Raw genomic sequence first — 25896 nt, 5'->3', positions numbered from 1 at the left:
GTGCAGTGGATAGAGTGCTGGGCCTGGAATCAGGAAGACTCATCTTCCTGAATTCAAATCTGGTCTCAGACACTTACTAGCTGTGTCATCCTGGGCAAGTCACTTAATTCTGTTTGTTTCTTCATTTTTAAAATGAACTGGAGAAGGAAGGGGCAAACCTGTGCAGTATCTTTGTCAAGAAAACTCCAGATGGGGTCACAAAGAGTTGTACATGACTGAAATGACTTTTCTAAAAGTAATAGATAAAAATGTTAAACTCCATAGGGCTAAACAAAGATCCTTGAGGCCCTCCACCAGTGACCTTCTTTGAGGTTGAAAAGAAGTCAGTAATGACTTCACTTCACATCTAGCTATTCAGTCACTTCTAATAATTCTCCATCTTTCCCATGAGACTAGCAAGAGACTTTGTCCAACTGCCTGCTCTACTGGTTTAATAATCCTGTCAAAAAAGAAATAGTGTTCACCTGGCATGACCTGCTCTTGATGAAGCCATACCAATTCTGTAATTGTTGCTTTCTTTTTTATATGTTCACTAACTATCCCTTGAATAGCTTAGAATTTGGCTGGGATTTGAAATCAAGCTCACTGGACTTTGTGACTTGGTTTCAGCAAGGGCAGTTAAGTGCTTCCATTCTGTCTTTCCATTTCTCTTGGGCTTCAACTCCCCATTAGTCATTTTTGTTCTTTCCATCCCTAAGACATTTTCCTTAGCAGAAAAAAAGTAAGAGAATAACGAGCTGAGGAACTCTACAGTCTCTTTTATCACCTATTATCACACTGTCCTCTCTATTTCATGCAATAGCTTTTCCTTCTTTGATCTTCCCCCTTCCCTCAATACACTTGACTCCCTCCCCCACTTTCCTTTTCTTCAGAACTTCTCACCAGTCTTGGCTCATTCTGAGCTTTAGACTTCCTGATGAAATTTTTAGAGAACTATGCCATTCTTTTGCAGAGACAAGACAGAGACAAAGAGAGAGACTGAGTCAGTGGAGGTAATTTCAAGGAGTGTAATATCTGACAGTAAAGAAACAAACCAATGGTGGATTCCAGAGAGCACTATCCCTAGCAGTCAGGGGTTGGGCTACCAAGGCCCAGAGACCCGGCTGAGTGACCTACCTAGTGAAGACACTGTGCCTTGTAGGGAGCAGCATGAGGATATCACAAAAATGTGCAAGGTGCCCTGTGGTCCATACCCAGCTTTGGTTATGTGTGTCAAGCACATGTGTGCCTCACTACCATGTGGTATCCTAAGTTTGGGATGCTGTATTTATTTTTGAGAGAGTGGGCCCTGTATATACGGAGAGAACGTTTTGTACCTATTCTTATGTCTTCTTTGTAAATGCTTTTGCTCTGAACTATTTGTGTCTACTGGCTGACCATGGAAAGTAAATACCATTGGAACTCATGAGCTATGGCTGTAAGAGTGTTCACCCACAGAGTACTTTGAACAGGAGGTAATAGTCATCTCTCTGGGGAACCCAACCTACAACCTGCAAGTGTATGTCTTGGGGTGGGATGGGGTGTAGTATCCAGATGGGATGCGATAATGGGTTCTTGGCTGTGGCAACAAAGTTAAACACTTTATATTCCTGCCATGTTACTGAAAAATTCTCCCTTATCTCTGTATTAGCTGAAAGATGTTAGGCTTTGGTTGTTTTTACAAGTAGTTCTTAGGCTAATTCCTCTGAAAAACTGATATTTTTGATTCTGCCACTAGCTGTGATTTTTGGACAAACCGTATCTTGTCCCTTCTTAGGGCCTCATTGTCCTCATTTACAAATTGAGAAGGTTGTTGTTTGTTCTCCATTTTCAAAGAGGACCAGTGACATTATAGGGTGATGTTTTGATTTGCATGTGAATTGTATTTAAGTGAGGCAGAGTTGCACAAAGTTGTCAGTCTCACTCTCTCTTCCTGAGTCATTGAAGTCCAGCGGTATGACAAAAGTCAAGATGACTGGCGATGACTTGGGAAGCCGATGATGACCTTAGTATCTTCGATGACTAACCAACCTCTAAAGCACTCCACAGTCTTTTCCAAAAACATTAAGGGGTTATCTAGCTGCCCTCAATGAGTACAATTCAAAAGGTTTTTACAAAACCACAAAATGAGGGGCTATGACTAGACAATCAACAGCAGATCAAGTAATTTAAGCTTCTTTGTGATTTGCCAAGTTACATCACAAGTTAATGATAGAGAGAAGGCAAGAACCTCCATACAACTGTTAATGTCATGCTCTTTCTACATCCTGACACAAGATCAGCTGTTTAAACCAAGCAGCTAGTCTCATCTTCAACCAAACTGCCTTCTCTTCTCCAACTCAAAGGGTAGAGTACTTTATAATTGTTGGCACTTGCTGCTTATCTTTTCTGATGCCTTCTCAGAGGTTGAGCATTGCCCCAAGATGTTTTGGAAGGAAAGTCTAACACCAAGGAAAGGAAGAAATAAAATAATTGAGGGAACTTCAGCTACAAAACATTTCTTTGTAACTGTCTTAATGTGGCCCTGTGTAGCAGTCTGGCCTTTTGAGCTCATCTTGGTTTCTGCCCAAGCACATTTTTATCCCCACCTTCTGAGTTTAAACAATTAATGAGTTTGATAAATCAAAAGCGTCATCCTGGGAGTCAGACCTGGAGTTTGCTCCTTGCTTGGCCAATGACCTGAAGGATGTTATATAGATCAAGGGGTCTTGACCTCTTGGAGGGGATCACAGGGCTCTTTGGCAGTCTGGTGAAGACTATGGATCCCTTCTCAGGTTACTAAGTCACTTTGTGAAGAAACAGATTGCTCACACTGGAAGGGACCTTAGAGAACATATAGTCCAGTTCCTTTATTTTGAGCATGAAGGAACCATAGAGAGATGCCCAGAGAGATGAAGCTTCTTACAAGATCTCATGGTAAATGGCAGAGCGAGGTTTTAGTTTTACTGCCACATAAAATGAGAAGGCTTGACAGATATGGCAATCTACGAGTCTATGAATATAATTTCCAAAAACTTCACACGATTATTCCAGAGCTTAGTGATTCAGGTAATGATTACTTTTGTCCATTTGTTTCTTCCCGTTTTCCTCCTCAGGTTATTTCACTTACGCATTAGCACCCCTTCCAGAGGGTGGGTAATGAAAAGGAGAGGAAAGGAATGTTATGAAAGCCTATTACCCTAATTTCAGGATCCTGAAATCCAAATTTATTTCTGTGCCTTCTTTTGTCCTGTCTACTGTCTTAGCACTGTGCTTGTCTATGTGTGTATGTGTATATGTGCATGGATGCATATGTGTGTGCCTATGCATATGTGTGTGTGTATGTTATTTTCCCTTCCCTCCATTTCAAGCTGTTTCTCTAATGTGGCTGTTTGATGACATTGAAGAAAGCAGATATGTATTCCATGGAGGTCAATTTAGAGTAGATCTTCAGAGATGGAGGAAGAGCTAGAACACAGAGGGATGGAAGGAGTCTTGTACCACCCTAAAGTGAGCATTTCCGTTCAGCATCAAGCTAAGTATATAATACCGTCCCAGACCACTAGGCTTCTAATCATGGTCCTGCTGTTAACTTTCTGGTAACTTTGGGCAAGACCCTTAACTTTTCTGAGACTCAGGACCTTTCCCTGAAGAATCTGATCAAGATCAAGGGTTCTTGACCTTTTGGAGCGGGGAGTCACAGGCTCCTTTGGCAGTCTGAGGAAAACTATGCACCCCTTCTCTGGTTACTATTTTTAAATGCATAAAATTACATACACAAGATTACAAAGGAAACCAATTCTATTGAAGTAATGATTTATTATTTCTTTTCCCTTTCAAGATCACAGACCCCAGGTCAAGAATCTCTGGTTTAGATTAGAGGTGTCAAATGTACAGCCCATAGGTTGACACTCCCAATTATGCCTCTGGAGCAACAGAACCTTAGTTCTGCTCAAGGGAACAGGCACTATTTTCTCTGTCACCAGGCAGCCCCTTTGCAAATGAATGGGGTTGGTTATGGGCAGGGAGAGGAGGTGGGTAAGGGAGGATCCCAGTGAACCAAAGACCACCTGTCATATGTTTCCCGCACTTTGGCCCTCTCTAGTCATTCAGAGGTGAATTTAACATTCCCTGGGGATAATGGAGAAATAAAATGTAGATTAAAATGTAACTGGGGAATATTTAATAAAACAAATAAAAATTTAACAGAACACAGATGATGTGAATACATAATCTTCAAAGTCAATATCAAGATCCTTTTGTACCATTTAGTGGCTCCCATTTCTAGGCTACATTTTTACTCCATTTGAGTTTGACACCACTGGTTTAGATGATCTCTAATATATGTGTACATATATACATATGTACACATGTGCTTGTGCATATATGTATGTGTACATATACATGTATATTTGAATGTGTGTATCTTATCCTGGATCTCTGGTATGTTGACTGTCGACTTTTCAGGGCTACTTTCCACACTTTGTTGTGTCCACCTGTTCCACCTAACTCTTACCTGTGGCTCCAAGATGCTGTAGCATGCACAGTGGCCACATCCTGGTAAACCATTTTGGTAGATGGGCTAAACCAGGTTCAGAGTAACTGAGGGATCTAAATCCCATTAGTGAGTTAGGGGGGTGTCTATCCCAAGGATGTGAAAACTTCCCCTGGTGGAATGGGCAGATGAGAACAATTTTTTTCCAATGGTCATCAAGGCTGCTGAAGCAGGTGTTGTGGAGCACTTAGAGCTTGGTAAGACATTGAAGACACCACAGCCATTCACTGCATCTTAAGGCAGAACCAGTTGTCTTTATTCTCTCCTGTCACTGGACTGTGATGACTCTGGAGGAGAGAGTGAGGCCAACGACTTCATGAAACTCTGCCTCACTTAAATCCAATTTGTGCACAAATCAAAACACATCACCCATACCATTTTACCTATCTCAAAGTCCTGTGGTGACAGGAAAGTAACAAAGCAGCAGGTGTGGATACACTGAGACCTGTAGTCACACTCCTACACCCAGGTGGCCCAGGCCAAAGGGTCATTTCTCACTGGAAGTAGCCATTGAATTCAGCAGCCCCCTGGGTGTTTGAGCAGCCTTTTAAGGATCATACTGATCACCTCCTGGTGTGAGAAAGGGGCTAGAAAAGGTGACCTAAAAATTGTCTGCCTACCCAACCCTGATCTGATTGCTACAGCAGGTGGAGAATCCCACTCTGAGGTTGAAACACAAAAAATGTACAAACACGTTTGCAAGATGATTCCACTCACTGCTGGCACATGGAATGTGCACCCACTTTTAGACAACACAAAATCCAGTAGGCCAGAAAGACAAACAGCTCTTGTTGCAAGAGAACTCAGCAGGTATTGCATCCAAATAGCAGCCCTGAGTGAAACATGGCTGGCAAATGAAGGCCAGCTTACTGAAGTTGAAGCTAGATACATATTTTTCTGAAGTGGGTGCAGTGAAGGGGAGCGCCGTGAAGCTGGCATAGGTTTTGCAATAAAACTAATCTGGTCAACAAGTTTGTGTGCCTGCCAAAAGGCTCATGACAATGCGATTATCAGTGCCTATGCTCCCACCATGATGAATCTTGATGAGGTCAAAGAAAAATTTTATGAAGACCTAGAGACCCTTATCATCAATGTGCCAAAAGAGGACAAGCTTATAATTCTGGGTGACTATAACGCTACAGAAGGCTCACACTACCAGACTTGGCAGGGAGTCCTAGGGAGGAATGGAGTTGGAAACAGCAACAGCAATAACCACTTACTACTGAAGACTTGCATATCTCATGACCTCTCATCTCCAACACTGTCTTCTGTTTACCTAAGCACAATAAAACTTCATGGATACACCCTTGCAGCAAACAATAGCATCTAATAGACTACGTGATTATAAGGAGAAGAGACAGACAAGATGTGAGAGTGAGGAAGACAATGTGTGGTGCAAAGTGCTGGACTGATAATAGACTTATCCTTTCCCAGCTAAATATTAGCATTCATCAAAAGTGGCTTCCCCAAGGAGAAATGACTACCAGAAGAATTAATGTCAACAAATTAGAGCTCTTCTCTAAGCAGAAATAGTTTGTTGCTAACTTGGAGGGAAAGTTTAGCCAACACACAGGTGGCAATTGTGGAGTATAAAAGGAGTGGGAAGATTTCATAGATTTGGTGTACAGCTCATTTGGATCAGAACACTTACAAATACCAAGACTTGTTTGATGAAAATGATGGGGAAATTCAGAAGCTACTAAATGAAAAATGAGAACTCTGCAGGATTTACCAACATCCTGTATTTACCAGCATCATTTATTCATCCATCTCTAAGAAGGCATCATTTAATTCCATCACAAGTAAAGTATAAGCAAAGCTTAAAGAGATGTAGGATTCCTGGCTCAGTAAGAAGGCAGATGAAATTCAGTTTTATGCTGATAGTAATAATCCAAAATGCTTTTATGATTCCTTGAAGGCTATTTATGGGCCAAAAACCTATGGTACATCTCAACTACGCAGTGCTGACGGAGCCACATTGATTAGTGATAAGGACATGATCCTAGAGAGATGGGCTGAACAATTCCATAGTATTCTCAACAGACCATCAGCAATCAATGCTGAGGACATTGACCATTTTACCTCAGGTTGAAGTCAATCCCTCCTTAGCTGTAGCTCCAACTGAAGAAGAGGTTTTAAGGGCCATTAGGCTCCTTTCATGCGGCAAAACACCTGGTGCTGATTCTATTCCAGCTGAGATTTACAATTTCCATTGCTTATACAAAAGCTGCCTGAAATTTTCCAAGTTATATGGTAAAAGGAGGTTATCCCCCAGGAGTTCAAGGATGCATTGTCCATCTCTATAAAGGTAAAGGAAATAGATTGTCCTGCGACAATCACAGGGGGGATCTCTCTCAGTTTGCTGTCAAGATTCTTGCCAGTGTCCCCCTTAATAGGCTGATCCTTCATCTGGAAGATGGTCACCTACCTGAGAGCCAGTGTGGCTTCAGAAAAGACCAAGGAATAGTTGATATGGTGTTTTCTGTCCAAGAACTCCAGCAGAAATGTCAGAAACAGAACAGAGGTCTTTACAAAATGTTTGTAGATTTGACCAAGGTCTTTAATACTGTTAGTCATGAGGGCTTATGGAAAAATGTGGCCAAATTTGGTTGTCCAGAGAAGTTCATCAGTATTGTATGTCAATTTCATGAAGCATGCTTGCCCAGGTTCTAGATAATGGACAAAGCTCTCATGCCCTCCCAGTCACCAGTGGAGTGAAACAGGGCTGTGCGCTTGCTCCCATGATTTTTAGCATGATGTTTTCAGCCATGTTGTCAAATACTTTCAATGAGAATGAACATAGCATCTAAATCAGCTACTTCACTGGTGATTCTTCAATTTGAAAAGGCTGCAAGCCACAACCAAAGTAGAGGGAGTGTTGATGCATGATTTTCTGTTTGCAGATGATTGTACACTCAATGCATCCTCTGAAGCTGAGATACTACAAAGTATGGGTCAATTCTCTGCTGTTTGTGTTAATTTTGGCATAACAGTTAACACCATGAAAACACAGGTGGGCTCCGTCAGCCATCACCATACCATCCATATGTGAAACCATTGGTTACAGCAAATGGAGAAGTTTTGAATGCTGTGGATAAATTCACTTACCTTGGTAAGGTACTTTCGAAGGATGTACATATTGATAACGAGGTTGACACATGCATTGCCAGAGCTAACTCAGTGTTTGGGTGGCTCCGAAGGAAAATATGGGAGAGAATAGGTATTAGACTGACTACCAAACTGAAGGTCTACAAAGCCATTTTACTGATCTCGTTGTTGTATGCCTGTGAGACCTGGATAGTTTACCAGCACCATGCCAGGCAACTGAATCACTTCCACTTGAATTGTCTTAGAAAGATTCTGAAGATCACCTGGCAGGATAAGGTACCAGACACTGAGGTCTTTAGTCAAACTAAACTGCCAAGCATTCAAACTCTGCTTCAGAGAGTTTCCAATGGGCTGGCCATGTTGTTTGAATGCAAAACATATGCTTGCCAAAAAGATTATTTTATGGAAAATTCACACAGGGCAAGTATTCACATGGTGGTTAGAAGAAGTGATACAGGGACACTATTAAGGTCACTCTCAAGAACTTTGGAATTGATTGTGTGACATGGGGACCACTCATCATGGTGTGCCCACATCAGAGAAGGTGCTGTGCTCTATGAGCATAGCAGAATGGAAACAGCTCAAAGGAAATGGAGGATGCCCAAATTTGAAGTATTCGCCCCAAATGTTCATACAGACTATCTGTGCTCAACCTATGGTAGAGTATCGTGAGCTCATATTGGTCTGGTCAGTTGCAGTCGGACCCATTGAAACTTGACTCTAGCATAGTGATGTCATTTTGGTCCTCTTTGAGACAGCATAAGGCCATCTGCCTGCAGGAGCCCAAAGTGCAATGGATTTGAATCAAAGCCTATGTTTTCCAAGTACATGCATCTGTTTTTCCTCCCTGCATGCTGAGAAACAATGTACTAGTTACTTTAGAGAAAGTAAGTTTGCATAAGTCCTATCCTTCCATTAGATTACAAGGCAGAGAGAGGGGGGAGATCTCAGAGGGTCTGACTCAGCAGCTGAACTGAGTGCTGTAGTCTCTACAGAGCACCAGTCTCCCAAAGCATGGCCCTGGGAGACAGGATCTAGCTGACTTTAGGGAAGAGGAGGGATCCATTGTACACCTGCATTTCAGAAGAAAATTATATCTGCTGTGAATTAGTAGTCACCAGAGGCTTTGAATTTCATGGTAACAGGTGATATCCCTGTTAGCTTTGCCAAAGGGAATTGGTTTCCCTATCACCAAGTAGCTCCATTGCAAATGAATGGGGTTGGCCATGGTCATGGGGTTGAGGTACGTAAGGGAGGATGCTAGTGAACAAAAGACCACCTATCATGTGTTTTCCACACCTTGGCCCAGCTCCTTCAGAGATGAATTTACCATCCCTTCCAATTGGTAGAGAAATAGTCCTAGGATTTTTTTATATTCAAAACTTTAAAAATGGTATTAGTTTTTCAGCAGGTAGAGCACAGCAACAGCGGAAAGAAGGAACTTTCTGATCCTCTTTGCCCTTTACCCATCACTCTCACCTTTCTCTGGTCTTTTGCTCAAAGCTGGGAGCTGGTGAGGAGTTAGTACTGTCCTCCAAGCCCCTGTTCAGATTACATCACCTCCATGAGGCCTTGGCAGGTGACTTTAGCCCATAGCATTTGTCCTCCTTATTGTATAAACTCCCCAGCACTTAACCAGCATCACATGACCTGACCTCTTCTGTGCTGTCATGTTCTGCTATTATTACATTATATATATAATATATTATTATACACATGTGTGTCTGGCCTCACACAAATCAATTCCCCTAATTAGGTCAAATTTTCTTACCTCTGTTACGGGGAGATGGAGCAGCGAGAGATTTAATTTCACAATCTCTAAGGTCTTTCCTCGTCCTAAAATGTAATTAGTCTATGATTCTTAGTTCCTCAGCTGCATGATAAGCTTCACCTTTGCCTTTTCTGGGGAGACTAGTTTGGTGCCTGGAATGTAGTTAGTACCCCAGAAATACTTGCCAATTGATTTCTGCTTTCCCCTTTTGATTTCAATGAAAGAGGGATCTCATAAATTGATGCAGCACCTGAGAAGGTAAGATAAGGCAATAAAGGTGAGGCTTGGAAATCGTGTCCTCTGTGTAATACTGTCCACCAGAGGCTTCGAACCCTTATTGTAATATGTGATCGATTATTACAAAATACATACTTAAGTGTCATGGGGAATGGGGGCATTAAAATATGGGAACTTATATTAAACTTATTTGTATTAACTAAATTTATATTAAATTTATATTAAAAGGAGTCTCTTCAGGCTTTCCCCTAGTTCCACCTTTGCTGACTATTCTATTGGCCCTGAGCAAGGACAGGCTAAGCAAAACCCTAGAGCAAGGGGACACTGATGCAGAAGCTTAAGATCACTGAGGAACTGGTTTGATTCTCTAAGAAAAAAATGTTTAATTTCAGCCTGACAGCCCTACCCTATGAAGAAGGATCATCAATAAAAAGCATTAAATGTTCAGTCGTATCTGACTCTCTGCTACCCCAACGGGGGTTTTCTTGACAAAGATACTGGAGTGGTTTGTTATTTCTTTCTCCAGATCATTTTGCAGATGAGGAAACTGAGGAAAAAGGGTTAAATGACTTGCTCAGAGCTAAGGCTCTGAGGTCAGATTTGAACTCAGGAAGGTAAAAGTCTTCCTGACTCCATGCCCATCATTCTATCTACTATATCACTTAGCTGCCTACTACGTGCTTCAGGCAAGTTACATCTCTGTACCTTTATTTGCAAAGTCAGCAGTTAATCTAGTCAGTCTCTAAGAGAGCAAAGTCAGCATAGTGGAAAGACCACTGGCTTTAGAGCTAAAACCCCTGGTTGCTGGCTCTACTATTTGCTACTTGTGTAACCTTGTGTAAAGTCACTTTCCTCCTGCTGGTTTCAGTTTCCTCATCTGTCAAGTGAGTAGCATGAGCTAGATGATCTCTAAGGTCCCTTCCAAGAACTTCTGGTTCTAAATTTCAGCTCTGATTCGATGACCTCCCCATAGCGTTTGGTGGGATGTTCCCACCTTAGACTGAACAGAGTACCTAGGCACTTACTGCAGAGAGGCAGCTCTTTTGCTCCTTGAGAACAGCACAGAATCCCAGGAAACCAGTCATCATCACCAGTGCTCCTGCAAAGATGAGGATGTAGGCAGAAGTGACAAAGGTACTGGAGGCCAGGACACTCAGGTAGCCACTTTTCTCCACCAGGGTCCAGGTGCCCACAGCCAGGACAGCTGCTCCTCCCACCTAAAGGAGAGAGAGGCGATAAGGTTAGGAATGATAGGGGTGTGGAAGGAAGAGTATCTACAATGGATTCCTGCTCATGCATGCTAGACTAATTTTTTTTCCTTAAAAGGTATTGAAACCAACTTCGAGACTTTATTGTCTCAGGGGACTAAGCTTTGAATTATCAGTATAGTATCCAGGTAGCTTAAATATAAAAGCTATTGCTGAAGAAGTTGGGAACTCCTTCTTTGACAATGACAATTTCAGAAGCAGAGAAACCACAACCAGTAAAATTAATGCTGTGTCCTTGTTGGGTAGTCTTGCCATGTTATGGAAACATAAACCTATTTCTGTTAACTCTTAGCTAGTCGGTGAAATGTCTCATTTTGTTACATTCCCAAACCTGAACTACCAGACTGACCCACATGAGGCCTCAAGTACAATAGGGATTAGACATATGGACAGGCCAGACATAGCGTGTAAAGGCAGACATCATAGTATGGACTTTTAAAAGTCCAAATAAACAAATGAGTCTGGAGTCTGGAGCCCAACTTGTCTAGACACTGGGAACAATGATTTCTACTTGCTGTAGAAAGAGTTTTGGAGAAGAATGGGCTTTCTGTCCCTGTTCTCTTTCTTAATAGTTCTGTGACACTGGGCAAACCATTTAACTTTGCTGGGCCCACTTTCCTCACCTGTAAAAATGAGAGGATTAGACTAGATGACCTCTCGGGTTCCTTAGAACTCTAATATTCTATTACTATATTAAGTTTGCAAATCACATACATTTACTTAACTGGGCTTCGTAACACAGAATTTTGGAATTGGAAGGGACCTCAGAGACCATTTTGTCTAAGTACCCAGCCAACAATCCCCTCTACAATATACCTGAAAAGTGATCCATCTAGCCTTTACCTGAAGGCCTTCTGTGACAGAAAACCTACTACCTCCCAAGGCCATACTTTTTTGGATAGCTATTATTGTTTTTTTAAATATATTTTTATTTATTTCATTAGATATTTCTCAATTACATGTACATTTTTTTAACATTCACTTAAAAAAATTGAGTTCCAAGTTCTTTCCTTTCCCATTCCTCCCCTGGTCTTGACAGGGCAAACAATTTGTTATCTATTTTATATATGAAGCCATGCAAAATATTTCCATGTTAGCTACATTGCAAAAGAAAATAGACAAAAAACAAAACAAGAAAAATTAAGTTTAAAAAGCTATGTTTCGATCTGCATTCAGAGATCATCAGTTCTTTCTCTAGGGTGGATAATATTTTTCTCGTAGGTCTTTTGGAATTGTCTAGGATCATTGTCTTGATCAGAGTAGCTAAGTCTTTCACAGTTGATCATCCTTACAATTTTGCTACTGTAAAATGTTCTCCTGGTTCTGCTCACTTCATTTTTTCGCATGAGTTCATATAAAACTTCCCAGGTTTTTCTGAAATCATCCTGCTTGTCATTCCTTTGTAGTCCAATAATACTTCATCATAATCTTATACCATAACTTGTTCCCCAATTGATGGGCATTCCCTCAACTTTGAATTCTTTGCCACCACAAAAAGAACTGTTGTAATTATTTTTGTATGAATAAGTCCTTTTCCCTTTTCTTTGATCTCTTTGGGATACAGAGCTAGTGGTACTGTAGCTGGGTATGCACAATTTTAAAGCCCTTTGGGCATAGTTCTAAATTGTTCCCCAGAATCATTGGACTACTTCATAACTCCACTATCAGTGCATGAATGACCTAATTTTTTCACGTCCCCTTCAGCATTGGTTATTTTCCTCATTCTGTCACGTTAGCTAATCTGAGAGGTATGAGGTAGAATCTCTGAGTTATTTTAATTTGCATTTTCTAATGAAAATTAGAGATTTTCAAAAATGTGACTATTGATAGCTTTTATTTCTTTTTCTAAAAATTTCCTATTTATATTCTTTGACCATTAATCAACTGGGTTCCCTACATATCTGAGAAATGAGGCCTTTATCAGAGAAACTTCCTGTAAAAATCCACCCCCCCCCCCCCCCCCCCGCCACATTTTCCTGTTTCCCTTCTAATTTTGGCACATTAGTTTTGTTTGTACTAAAGATTTTAAATTTCATGTAATCAAAATAATCTGTTTTACTCCTTGTGATCCTCCTTATCTACAGTTTGCTCATAAACTCTCCCTTTATCCTTTAGATCTGACAGGTATCTTTTTCTATGTTCTTCTAATTTATTTATGATGTCACCCTTTATGTCTAAATTCTTTATCTATTTTGGTCCTTATATTAGTATATAGTGTAAGATGTTGATCTACATTCATTTTCTACCACAAAGATTTTCACTCTTTCCAGCAGTTTTTGCCAGATGTTGAGTTCTCACCCCAAAAGCTCGTACCTTTGGGTTTGTCAAACACTGGATTACTATGGTCATTTACTATTGCATATTGTATGCCTAATTCATTCCACTGAGCTACCACTCCATTTCTTAGGCAGTATCAGATTGTTTTGATGATTACTCCTTTGTAATATAGTGTGAAATTTGAAACTGCTAGACCACCATCCCTCATGTTTTAAAAAACTGATTTCCTCAGTGTTTTTGACTTTTTTTCTAGATGTTATTATTTTTTCTAGTTCTGATAGCTTGATTGTTATGATAGTAAATAAGTAAATTCACTTAAGTAGAATTGTCATTTTATTATATTGACTTAGCCTACCCATAAGCAATTATATTTCTCCAACTGTTTAGATTTGTCTTTATTTGTGTGAAGAGTGTTTTGTTACTGTGTTCACATAATCCCTGGATTTTTCTTACAAGAAAGATTCCCAAGTATTTTATATTATCTATAGTTATTTTAAGTGGAACTTCTCTTTCTAATATCTTCCTGCTAAGTTTTTTTGGTAGGATAGAGAAACGCTGATGATTTATGTGGGTTTATTTTATATCCTACAACCTGGCTGAAATTATTAATTATTTTAAAAAATTCAATCAATTTCAATTGATTCTTTAATTATACCATCATATCATCTGCAAAGATTGATAGTTTTGCTTCCTCATTGCCTATTCTAATTCCTTCAGTTTCTTTTCCTTGTCTTACTGCTATAGTTAGCATTTCTAATACAACATTGAATATTAGTGGTGCTAATGGACATCCTTGCTTCACCCTTGATTTTACTAGGAAGGCTTCACGTTTATCCCTATTACAGATAGTGCTTACTCTTGGTTTTAGATAACTACTTCTTATCATTTTAAGAAAGGCTCCATTGATTCCTATACTTTCTAGTATTTTTAAAAGGAATGGGTGATGTATTTTGTCAAAGGCTTTTTCTACATTGATCGATAAAATTATATGATTGCTGTTTTTATTATTGATATGGTTTAATTATGTTCACAGTTTTCCTAATATTGAACCAGCCCTGCATTCCTGGTATAAATCCCACCTAATTATAGTGTATGATCTGTGTGATATATTGTTATCTTTGCTAGTATTTTGTTTAAAATATTCTGACTGATATTTGTTAAGGAAATTGGTATATCATTTTCTTTCTCTGTTTTGACTCTTCCATATGTTGTGCCAAAAAAGGAATTTAGTAAGACTCTTTCTTTACATATTTTTTTCAAAATTTATATTGTATTAGAATTAATTGTTCTTTAAATGCTTGGTAGAGTTCGCTGGTACATCCATCTGGTTCTGAGGATTTTTTCTTAGGGGGATCATTTATGGCTTATTTAATTTCTTTTTCTAAAATAGGATTAGTTAAGCATTCTATTTCCTCTTCTATTAATCTAGACAATTTATATTTTTGTAAATAATCATCCATTTCATTTAGATCATCAGTTTTACTGGCATATAGTTGGGCAAAATAGCACCTAATAATTGCTTTAATTTTGTCTTCATTGGTGGTGAATTTTTAAAATTTTTGACACTGGTAATTTGGTTTTCTTCTTTCTTTTTTTTAAATCAAACCAACCAATGGATGATTTATTTTATTGACTTTTTCACAAAACCAGCTCCTAGTTTTATTATTAGTTCAGTGATTTTTTAAAAAATTTCAATTTTATTAATCTCTCCTTTGATTTTCAGGATTTATATTTTGGCATTTAATTGGATATTTTTAATTTGTTCTTTTTCTAGGCCTTTTTTTTTGTTCCATGACTAATTCATTGACCCATTCTTTCTCTCTTTTATTGATGCTTGCATTTAGATATTTAAATTTCCCATAAGTATCGCTTGGGCTGTATCCCACAGATTTTGGAAAATAGTCTTACTGTTGTCATTCTCTTTAATGAAATTATTGATTGTTTCTACGTTTGTTCTTTGATCCAGTTGTTCTTTAGGATTAGTTTTAATTAATTAGTTTTAGGATTTAGTTTTAATTTTTAACCTATGCTTCCCTTTAATGAATGTAATTTTTAATGCATTGTGGTCTGAAAAGGGTGAGTTTAATATTTCTGCTTTTCTACATTTAGCTGTGAGGCTTTTATGCCTTAATACATGATCAGTTTTTGTGAAGGATCCATGTATAGCTGAAAAAAAAGATATACTCCTTTCTATTCTCATTCAGTTTTCTCTAGACATCTGTCATATCTAACTCTTCTAAGGTTCTGTTCATCTCTTTGACTACTCTTTTATTTATCATATAGCTAGATTTATCTAGCTCTGAGAAGGGAAAGCTGAGATTCCCCCACTAGTATAGTTTTACTGTCTGTTTCCTCTAGAATACATCTAACTTTTCCTTTAAGAATTTGGATGTTATGCCATTTGGTCTGTGTGTGTGTGTGTGTGTGTGTGTGTGTGTGTGTGTGTGTGTGTGTGTGTGTGTGTGTAGAGAGAAAGAGAGAGAGAGAGAGAGAGAGAGAGAGAGAGAGAGAGAGAGAGAGAGAGAGAGAGAGATATTGAGAAAGTCTTGATATTATTTCATTGCCTGTGGTGCTTTTTAGTAAGATGCTGCTTTCCTGCTTATCCCTTTCAATTTAGTTTATTTTTGCTTTGCCTGAGATCATGTTTACTACCCCTGCCTTTTTACTTTAGCTGAAGCATAATAGATTCCATTTCAATCCCTTATTTTAACTCTGTGTGTGTCTTTCGGTTTCAAGTGTGTTTCTAGTAAACAGCATATTGTTGGAGTCTGGTTTCTAATCCATTCTGCCACTCACTTCTGTTTTATGAGTGCATCCTGTTCATGTTCACAGTTATGATTACTAACTGCATTTTCCTCTATCTTATTTTCTTCTGTTTGTCCTTCTCTCTCTCTTTTTATCTGGTCCCTCCTCTGAAGTCTGTTTTGCTTCTGACCCTGCCTTCTTATATTTGCCCTTCCTTTTATCACCTCCTTTTCCTTCTTATTCCCTTCCCTTTTCCCTGTTGGGAAAAAATAGTTTATATTATCAATTGAGTGTGTGTTTGTGCATATTTTTCCCCTTCTTTGAACCAATTTAGATGTGAATGAGGTTCAAGTCTTGCCCACTCCCTCCATTTTCCCTCCACTGTAAAAGCTTTTCCTTGTGCACCTCTTTTATGTGAGACAATTTTCCCTATTCTTCCTTTCATGTACCCTCTTATCCCAGGGCATCCCTCTTTTCTTGTAGTTGTGTCCAACTTTTGGTAACCCCATTTGGATTTTTCTTGGCAAGGATTCTTGAGTGGCTTACCATTTCCTTCTTCAACTCACTTTTCCAGATGAGGAAAATGAGGTAAACAGGGTTAATTGACTTGCCCAGGATCATACAACTAGTAAGTATCTGAGGCCAAATTTGAACCCAGAAGGATGTGTCTTCTTGACTTCAGGTCCAGTGCTCTATCCACTGCACTACTCAGCTTGGCCCTCTGTCCTCTGTGCTACCTAGCTGCCCCTATTTCACTATGGATGACATCTTGTGTCCAGTGCTAGCACAAGGATCCCCTGTAATCTTTTTATGACAAGTAGCCCGGTCCCTTTATTGTCTCTGGCTGAAGATCTCCTAAAGCTGCTGCTGTTTCTGTTGCTATACCACCTATTCCTATCACTGGTATTTTATCCACATGAGCTCTGGGCTAGCCTCTCCTCCTGTGTCACAGATCTCTCCCTGCAACCTTCCAAGTTGTCTTGGGTTGGAGGAATGTCTCACTCTGACCTTGTGTTGGTTCTGCCACTCCAGAACTCCATTTGAGGCATTATTTTAAAGTTGTTTGAAAGGGAATATTGTGAGAGCTCAGCTGAGTACTTTCTTTACTGTGCCATCTTGGCTCTGACCCTGGAAGCCCTGGATAACTATAATTGTTAGGATGATATTTAATCCCATTTTACAGATGAGGCAACTTGCCGAAGCTCACATAGCTAGGGGGTGAGTGTTCAGGGCAGGATTTTGACTCTTGATTCCAATTTTGGCACTTTATTCACCATAACACACTGCTTTTCTTCTCCTCTCCTCTGAGCTATAGATCTCTCATACTTTGTTTCATACAACTTTGAGAATTGCTATGAATTAGTGGCCATCTGGTCTCACTTACATATGAAAAGCCTGTCAGCAGCTACCCAAGTAGTCATTCAACCTTGACTTGAGGACTCCCAGGGATAGGAAACTTACCACCTCTTGAGCTAGCCCATTCTACTTTTTTTTTTTTTTTGACAGCTTGAATAGGTGACACAGTGGCTAGAGCACTGGGCCAGCAGTCAGAAATACCTGAGTTCAAATGTGACCTCAGACACTTACTAGTTGTATGCCTCTGGGCAAGTCAGTTAACCTCTGTCTCAGTCTCCTCATCTATAAAATGGGAATAATAACAGCACCTACCTCACAAGGTTGCTGTCAGGATCAAATGAGATAAAATTGTAAAACACTTAGCACAGTGCCTGGCATACAGTAGGCACTTTATGAATGTTGGCTATTTGCACAGCCCTCCCTCACTGAAAACAAAGTCAAGTGTAAGTCATGTCATCATTTCTCTGATGTCATAGTCTTCTTCAGCAACAGACAAACACATGCATTAGTAGTAAAAGAAGGTTTAACCGAATATTAAGCCTAAAATTGCCCCTTCATTGCTCTTGCTAAATTCCTGCAACCAAACCCCATATTTCATGAACCCAAGGCCTTTCACCCACTTATTACTATCCTGATAAGACTGTGGTGCTTAAACCTCCAGATGAGGTTTAATAAGGACAGAGTACAATGGGATTATCACCTCCTTATTTCTGGAAATGATTTTCTCAGTCCAAGATGGCATTAGCTTTTACAGTTCTGAGATGGAGTCTATAGGCCATTGAAACCCCAAGAACTTTTTGAGAATAACTGTTGTCCTTCTAAGCCTCTCCCTCCTTCCCCACAGCTGACCAACCTCATTAAAGCTGGACCTCTTCTCCTTATATGTTGACCCCATGCAACAAACCCTTAGGATTTATTGCCACCATGTTTCTTACCTCTCCCTCCTTTCCTATACTTCATCTGCAGTATGATATAATCTTAAAACTAATAAATTTGGAATCACGGGAACTCTGAATTTATTCTGGCTCTTATTTCCTTTGTGTTCTTGGGCAAATCATCCCTTACTGAGACTCAGTTTTCTCAATTGCAAAATTAGGGGGTTGGACTAGCTGAATTCTAGGGTCCCTTGCAACTCTTGAGATTCTGCAGTTCTGTGAAGGTTGAGGTTGAACTCTTGGGTCCTAGGACCAATTCTTCTGCCTCAGGGCTTCAGAGCTGCCTCTCTTAATTTTCTTCACATGTCATAGATTTAGAACTGGAAGGATCATCCAAGGTCATCTCACAAACTGATATCAAACTCAAAAAGAAGCTGATCCTTGTGGACTGCCTATTGACTTAGAAAACCACAAAGTAACATTACTTATCTTATACTGCATTTGTATTTATTTTGTTAAACAATTCCCAATTGTATTTTAATGTGGTTTTGTGCACTTGGCAGTTTTGTGGTCAGAGTTTGACACCTCTGATCTTGTCCACCTTTCATTTTTATAGGAAAGGAAACCCAGGCAAATGACTTGCCCAAAGAATCATAGTAAGTGGTACAGTTAACATTCAAACCCAGATTTCCTACCTACACCCTGTTCTTTTCATTGCACTGGATCTCTCTTTCTTTACCCTGCCATTGGAGTTTCTTCCTTAGGATGCTTCCCCATCGGATCTAGGTAATGGCATGCTATCCCAACTCATAAAAAATCTTCTCTACTTCACCTTGCATTGCTATAAGAGAGAATCATTAACTATGGATAATGGAAAGCATTATTTTTACTAATCTCAAGAAGGACCTTTTTAATTTCCTCATAATATCAAAGAGTTTAGATTTTATCAAAGATTTTTGGAACCAAAAGAACCTTAAAAGATAATAAGCTGGTCTAACCTCCTGTCCTTAAGTGGACAAAGTCTTCTTATCCCTATTTTATGAATTCATTCATTTATAAATTCATCAAACATTTATTAAGCATCTACTATCTGCAGAGTATTGCACTACGGAGAGGGGGAGGGTACCCATCCTCCTGGAACTAATAGTCTAGTACAGAAATAAGCCATAAACAGAGATAATTGCTACATATAATATTATATGGTAAGTACATCTGAGAGGTGAAGACTGTAGAACTATATGAGGTCCAATGGCAAAAGTGATTACTGACAGGGGAATCAGAGAAGCCTTCGTGGAGGATGTGGTATTGTTCATTTTTGAAGAAGACCAATGGCATCAGGAGGATGATGTCTTGACTTGCATGTGAATTGGATTTAAGTGGAGTAGGTAGCAAAATGAGACAACTAACCCATAAGCGGCTAAGAGTCTTGTCTCAAGTCACATAGCTAGTAAGTAATAATATCAGGATTTAAGCCCAGGTCTTATGACTTCACAATCAATTCTTGATCCATTATACCAAAATAAAAAATCCTTTAATCAGTGTTTTCCACCTCACCCACCACCTTCCTTGAATAATCTTATCTTTTCCTCAATTTTATTGACTCCACTAGTTCTGCAACCTGAATACATCTATATGCGCACACACACACACACACACACACACACACACACGCACGCACCCCAAAACTAGGGTTTAGATAACTATTTCTCTATCCACCAGGTAAATACATATTAAGTTCCAACTCTAGGGCTAGAGTCAGAATTAGTAAAGGCAAACAAAATTTTGTCCCAGGAGCTTGACCCTTTGTAGGGCTGTGCCTCCTATCCATGGGGACCACTATCTCTATCCCTTATCTCCCTCTGAAGGTAAGTCTGTGGCTACTACTCTTATGGTACCATCACCATGATGTCCTTTCCTAGGGGCCCAACTTGCCCCCAACAACTGATGGTGCAAGGGCTAGGACTCTCTGGCAATGGGTCACTCTCTGCCAATGTGCCTGTACCACAGTGGAATGGTCACCTGAATCCCTGTAACCCTGTTTCCAGCCCCTCCTGATATAAATGCACTTTTGGTGGGACTGTTCTCTGTTCATCTTACTTCCCCTTTATCCTCCCCCTACCAAGGGAATATGTCCCAGGCACATTTTTTGGTACTTATAGCTCTGGATAGATCAGATGATGTACTTTTAAGATTACATTAATTTGCAATGCTTTATTAGAAGTTTATGTGCAAAGTCATCAGCTTCACCCTCTCTTCCAGAGTCAATTGTCTTCATGGATGACTATGCCCACAAAACTAAGCATTACCAATCATGGCTAATGCTTCAGTGATAAGTCTCTCTAAATTTAGAACTCTGAGGGATCCTTGATGTCTATTCACTATTAATGGGACAGAGTCACAGGAAGGCCAGATAGGAAGAGAAGCTTTTCTGGACACTGTTCCTCCCCCTTGGCCTCAAACTTCAAAAATATTCTGAGTATTTGAGTCATGTCACTCTCAGGTTATTTTTGGTCCAGCTTCTTTCATCTCCTAACCTCAGGGTTTGGAGCATATATCCATCTTTAGGAGGTTTATCAGTTGCTAATTACAAATTCACTTCATTTCATTTAAAATAACTAGATCTTGCCCTTTAATGAATCAGCAGGATACGTGTATGACATGGTCACTACAAGAATGATATAAAGTAAAATGTGTATAAGTGTAAAAGCAGAGGAAGGTGAAATCTATACCATATGTTATAAGAAAACTGAGAGGGAGAGAAAGAGAGAGAGAGAAAAAGAGTGAGAGAGAGAGAGAGAGAGAGAGAGAGAGAGAGAGAGAGAGAGAGAGAGAGAGAGAGAGAGAAGAGAGAGAGAGAGAGAAACAAGCACATTTTCATTTGGGGATGGGAAGGCAAGGAAAGTTGTTCCAATTAGTTCAATACCTGCCTACTGTGAGCTACTTATATCTCATAGTAAAATCTTTTCTTGATGAATGGGAGTAAATTTTTAATTTAGAGATTAGAAGGAAGAAACCAGATTTTGCTAAGAAAGTATATATGGCTCATTCTGGGTTATCAGAAAAGGAGGTCCCAAAAGCAAGGTAAAGCATAGATTGAATTTGAAATCTGAGCTAAGTAGGGAGGTAATGTAAGAACACTTTGCTGTTTAGTCATGTCTCACTTTTTGTGGCTCCATTTTTGGGAATTTATTGACAAAGATAATGGAATGGTTTGTCATTTCCTTCTCATTTTTACTAATAAGGAAACTAAGGCAAACACTGTCAAGGGTCATACAGCTAGCAAATGTTTGAGGCCAGATTTGAACCCATGAAAATGAGTCTTCCTGCCTCCAGGTCCAGTGCTCTATCCAATACACCACCTAGCTGCACCATGAGAATATTTAGACTTAACAAATTCAAGTCAGTGGCCCCAGATGCACTATGTCAATAGTTCTGAAAGTACTAGCTGATCCATTGCCAGGGATTTCTGAAAGACCAACTCTCCTGGCACATAGTAAGTGCTTGATAAACACTTGTTGACTGACTGACTGCACTTTTTAGTCCAAGCAAACTGACCTTGTTGCTTCTCACAGAGGACACTCTACCTCCAAACTTAAGCTTGGATGGATTTTCCTCAGGGCTCCAGGGTGAGGGTGTAAAGAGTCAGAAAGTTAGAGAATAAGAACCTGAAATCTTTCTTCAGGACCTAGGCTCCTTTAGGACTGAACCAAGTCTATGCATGTGGGCCCAGAGCTCCCATTAAAGGGGGAGGGTAAAAACCCTAGTCCCTCTGGGCCCAGCAACCCATATGTGTTATATATGAACAGAAAAAAGATGAGCTGGTCGTATAGCAAGAGAAAGTGACAACCGATGTGCAACCAAGGAGCTTTGTTGGAATTCACAGTATGTCAAGAAAATGAGATTAAACTCCCCCTAGTAGAAGAGATAAGGCTCCTTTTTATGGATTTATGAATGTAGACAAGAGTTGCACAGGATAAGCTGGCATGGATGGATAGGTTGACCTCTGGATTATTGGATGGAATACCCACATTGTTGAGATTATATATACAATAGAGAATTGGAGTCTTCATAGGTATGTGCGTGTGTGTGTGTGTGTGTGTGTGTGTGTGTGTGTGTGTGTGTGTGTGTTACCTTCCCATAGTAGATGTTTAGTTCCTCATAGGCAGAAGGGGTATTTTCTGTTCTCTCTGTATCTCACAGGGCCTGGCCTCTACCCACAGCAAGCACAGCTTACTGACTCATGGAAAATTGGATATGAAGATTTAAAGAGTGAAGAGGCATTCTAGGACTTGTTTTGTTCCTCTTTGCCTACTCTGCTCCTTGCCAAGTTTTAAGGACTTTAACCAGGGCAGTAATTCATGTAAATTTTTAAGATCATAAACTCTTATGATCTTAAATAAGATTATAGATTCAGAAAGAACCTTGGAGGTCCTCTAGTCCAGACCTCTATTTTACATGTAAGGTACAGTCTCTTTAACATGCCTTTTTATACAGAGCAGTTTAGTGATGAAAGGGGCAAAAAAATATTTTTGTGTAAAGAAAAAGTTAAATCAATTTGTAAATGATGTAACATATTGTTTCATTAATGTATGAACAATATGATACCTGAAAAGAGTGAAAAGAAAATTTCAGTTTAACAAAAAATTTTTTAAAGTAGGTATGTGAAGAAACAGTTTTCACATGTGATTTGAGGAGTTTGGGACAAAAAATGAACTGTGGTATAAACGCAAAGATTTAAATCACCTTGTAAAAGATAGAGGGTGCTGCTTCATTTGCAAGTGAACAAGTTAATGGCTTAAAAGAGTGTCGAGAAAGATGGTGGAGTAAAAGCAGGGACCTGCTACAGCTCTCTCCCCAAACCCCTCAAAAAACCTGTAAAAAATGACTCTAAAAAATTCTAAAGCGACAGAAGCCACAACATTACAGAATGAAGCAAATTTCTAGCCCAAGACAATCTGGAAGGTCAATTGAAAGGATCTATTTCACCAGACTGGGAGTGAGGCACAGTTTGGTGTGGACCACACCTATGTGGACTGAGCAGCAGCAGACCTTAGGGGACTGAATCGCTAGTGGCTGCTGTGGATTCCATATTTCTCAACCCACAAATGCTTAAGACAGCTTCAAGGGTCAATCTCTCACCCGGCTGAGAGGGGAGTATGGTCCAGCCCCAGGCCCAGGGTACCTGCAGCCACTGCTGCAGCAGAAGCTGCTTCTGGAGCCCTCTACTTAATGAAACTCAAAAGTCAAGTAATTGGCTGAGAAAATGAGCAAATGGGGGAAAAGAAACAGACTATAGATTCTTACTTTCTCAGGGAAGAGGTACTTTCTTCTATCATCAGTGACAAGGAAGATCAAAACATACAGCCAGAAGAAGACAACAAAGCCAAAGCTCCTGCATCCAAAGTCCCTAAGAAAAACATTCATTGGTCTCAGATCATAGAAGAGCTTAAAAAGGATTTTGAAACTTAAGAGAAGTAGAGCAAAAATTGGGAAATGAGAGTGATGTGAGAAAATCACGAGAAACGGGTCAATAGCTTGTTAAAGGAGAACCCCCAAAATGCTGAAGAAAATAGCACCTTTAAAATTAGACTAACCCAATTGGCATAAGGGGTCCAAAAAGCCAATAAGGAGAAGAATATCTTAAAAAGTAGAACAAGTGCCTTAAAAAGCAGAATGAGTCAAATGGAAAAAGAGACCCAAAAGCTCAATGAAGAAGATAATTCTTTAAAAATTAGAATGGAGGAAAGGGAAGCTAATGACTTTATGAGAAATCAAGAAATTATAAAACAAAACCAAAAGAAGGAAAAAATAGAAGACAATGTGAAATATCTCATTGGAAAAAAAAACTGACCTGGAAAATGGATCCAGGAGAGAGAATTCTAAAATTATTGGACTACCTGAAATCCATGAGCAAAAAAAAGAGCCTAGACATCATCTTCCAAGAAATTATCAAAGAAAACTGCCCTGATATTGTATATTCTGAGGGTAAAATAGAAATGGAAAGAATCCAGTGATCACCTCCTGAGATTCCCAAAAGGGAAACTCTTAGGAATATTGTAGACAAATTCCAGAGTTTCTAGGTCAAGAAGAAAATATTACAAGCAGTCAGAAAGAAACAATTCAAGTTTTGTGGAAACACAATCATGACAACACAGGACTTAGCAGCATCCACACTAAAGGGCTTGGAATATTATATTCCAGAGGTCAAAGGAGATAGGATTAAGGCCAAGAATCACTTACCTAGCAAAATTTAGTATAATACTTCAGAAGAAAAAATGGAACTTCAATGAAACAGAGAACTTCCAAGTATTCTTGTTGAAAAGACCAGAACTGAATAGAAAAATGTGACTTTCAAATACAAGAATCAAAAAAAGCATGAAAAGGTAAAGAGGAAAGAGAAACCATAAAGGACTTATTAAAGTTGAACTGTTTACATTCCTACATGGAAAGATGACATTTGTAACTCATGAGACCTTTCTCAGTGTTAGGATAGTTGGAGGGAATATATATATATATATACATACATATATATTATATATATGTATATGTATGTACGTATGGATATACATACATATATGTGTGTGTATATATGTGTGTAGATACATATATGTATATATATATATACATATATATATATGTAGAGAGAGAGAGAGAGAGAGAGAGAGAGAGAGAGAGACAGAGGGCAGAAGGTGAGCTGAATATGAAGGGATGCTATCTAAGAAAATTAAGCATTGAGAGGAATGTACTAGGAGAAAGAGAATGGGAGAGGTAGAATATAGTAAACCAACTCACAAAAAAGAGGCAAGAAAAAGCTTTTACAATGTAGGGGAGGAAGGGGAAGGTGAGAGGGAATAAGTAAGCCTTCCTTTCATCAAATTTGACTTCAGGAGGAAATAACATACATGCTCAATAAGGTATGGAAGTTTATCTTACTCTACAGGAAAGCAGGGGGGGAAGGGATAAGAGAGGGGGGATAACAGAAGGGACAGCAGATTGGGGGAAGGTGTAATTGGAAGCAAACACTTTGGTAGAGGGACAGGTCAAATAAGAGAAAAGAATAAATGGAGGATGGGACAGGATAGAGGGAAATAGAGTTAGTCACTGTTATGGAGGTATTTTGCATGTCCACACATGTATAACCTTTATCAAATTGCTTGCCCTTCCAATGAGAGTGGGTAGGGATTGGGGCAGGGAGAAAATGTGGAACTCAAAGCTTTAAAAATGATTGTTAGAGGCTGTTTTCACATGCCGCTAGGAAATACGATATATAAGCAATGACATATAATGCAATGATATATAAGTAAGATAGAAATCTATCTGACCCTACAGGAAAATAGAAGGGAAGGGGATAAGGGGAGGGGTTGATAGAATGGAGTGCAGATTGGAGGAAAGGGCAATCAGAATATACACTGTCCTGCAGTGGGAGAAGGGGGGAGATGGAGAGAAAATTTGAAATTTTGTGGAAATGAATGTTGAAACTGGAAATAAATTTTTATGAAATAATTAAAAAGAGCTTAAAAAAAGAGGGCAGAAGAGAATTTTTTTTATTAAAACTGAAAGTTTTTGATCATGAAAAAAACCTTTTTAAGGATTGTAAGGCATGACTATGTTGAGAACTTATTGAGGGTGATAGCTAGAGGTCAGCTCATTTCCATGCCAGTGCTTTAAGACTTCAGAGTGTTTAAAAAAGAAAGCAAATCATAAAACTATTTGGAGACTGAGGACTGTTAATTTTCATCTGAAAGG

At 39.3% G+C, this 25896-nt stretch overlaps 1 protein-coding gene across 1 annotated transcript in view; it reads right to left on the bottom strand.

Moving 5' to 3' along the window:
• Positions 1 to 25896, bottom strand: part of TSPAN11 (tetraspanin 11) — a 159896-nt gene that overhangs the window by 60711 nt on the left and 73289 nt on the right. Inside the window, exon 3 of the mRNA XM_072654004.1 lies at positions 10655 to 10846. Coding sequence (XP_072510105.1) covers positions 10655 to 10846 — 192 coding nt within the window. The remainder of the gene's footprint in view (positions 1 to 10654; positions 10847 to 25896) is intronic.

This window comes from Notamacropus eugenii, chromosome 3, assembly GCF_028372415.1.
Source record: "Notamacropus eugenii isolate mMacEug1 chromosome 3, mMacEug1.pri_v2, whole genome shotgun sequence".
Lineage (NCBI taxonomy): Eukaryota > Metazoa > Chordata > Mammalia > Diprotodontia > Macropodidae > Notamacropus > Notamacropus eugenii.
The sequence above is the reverse complement of the archived record's forward strand: the minus strand, read 5'-3'. Positions and strand labels throughout refer to the sequence as shown.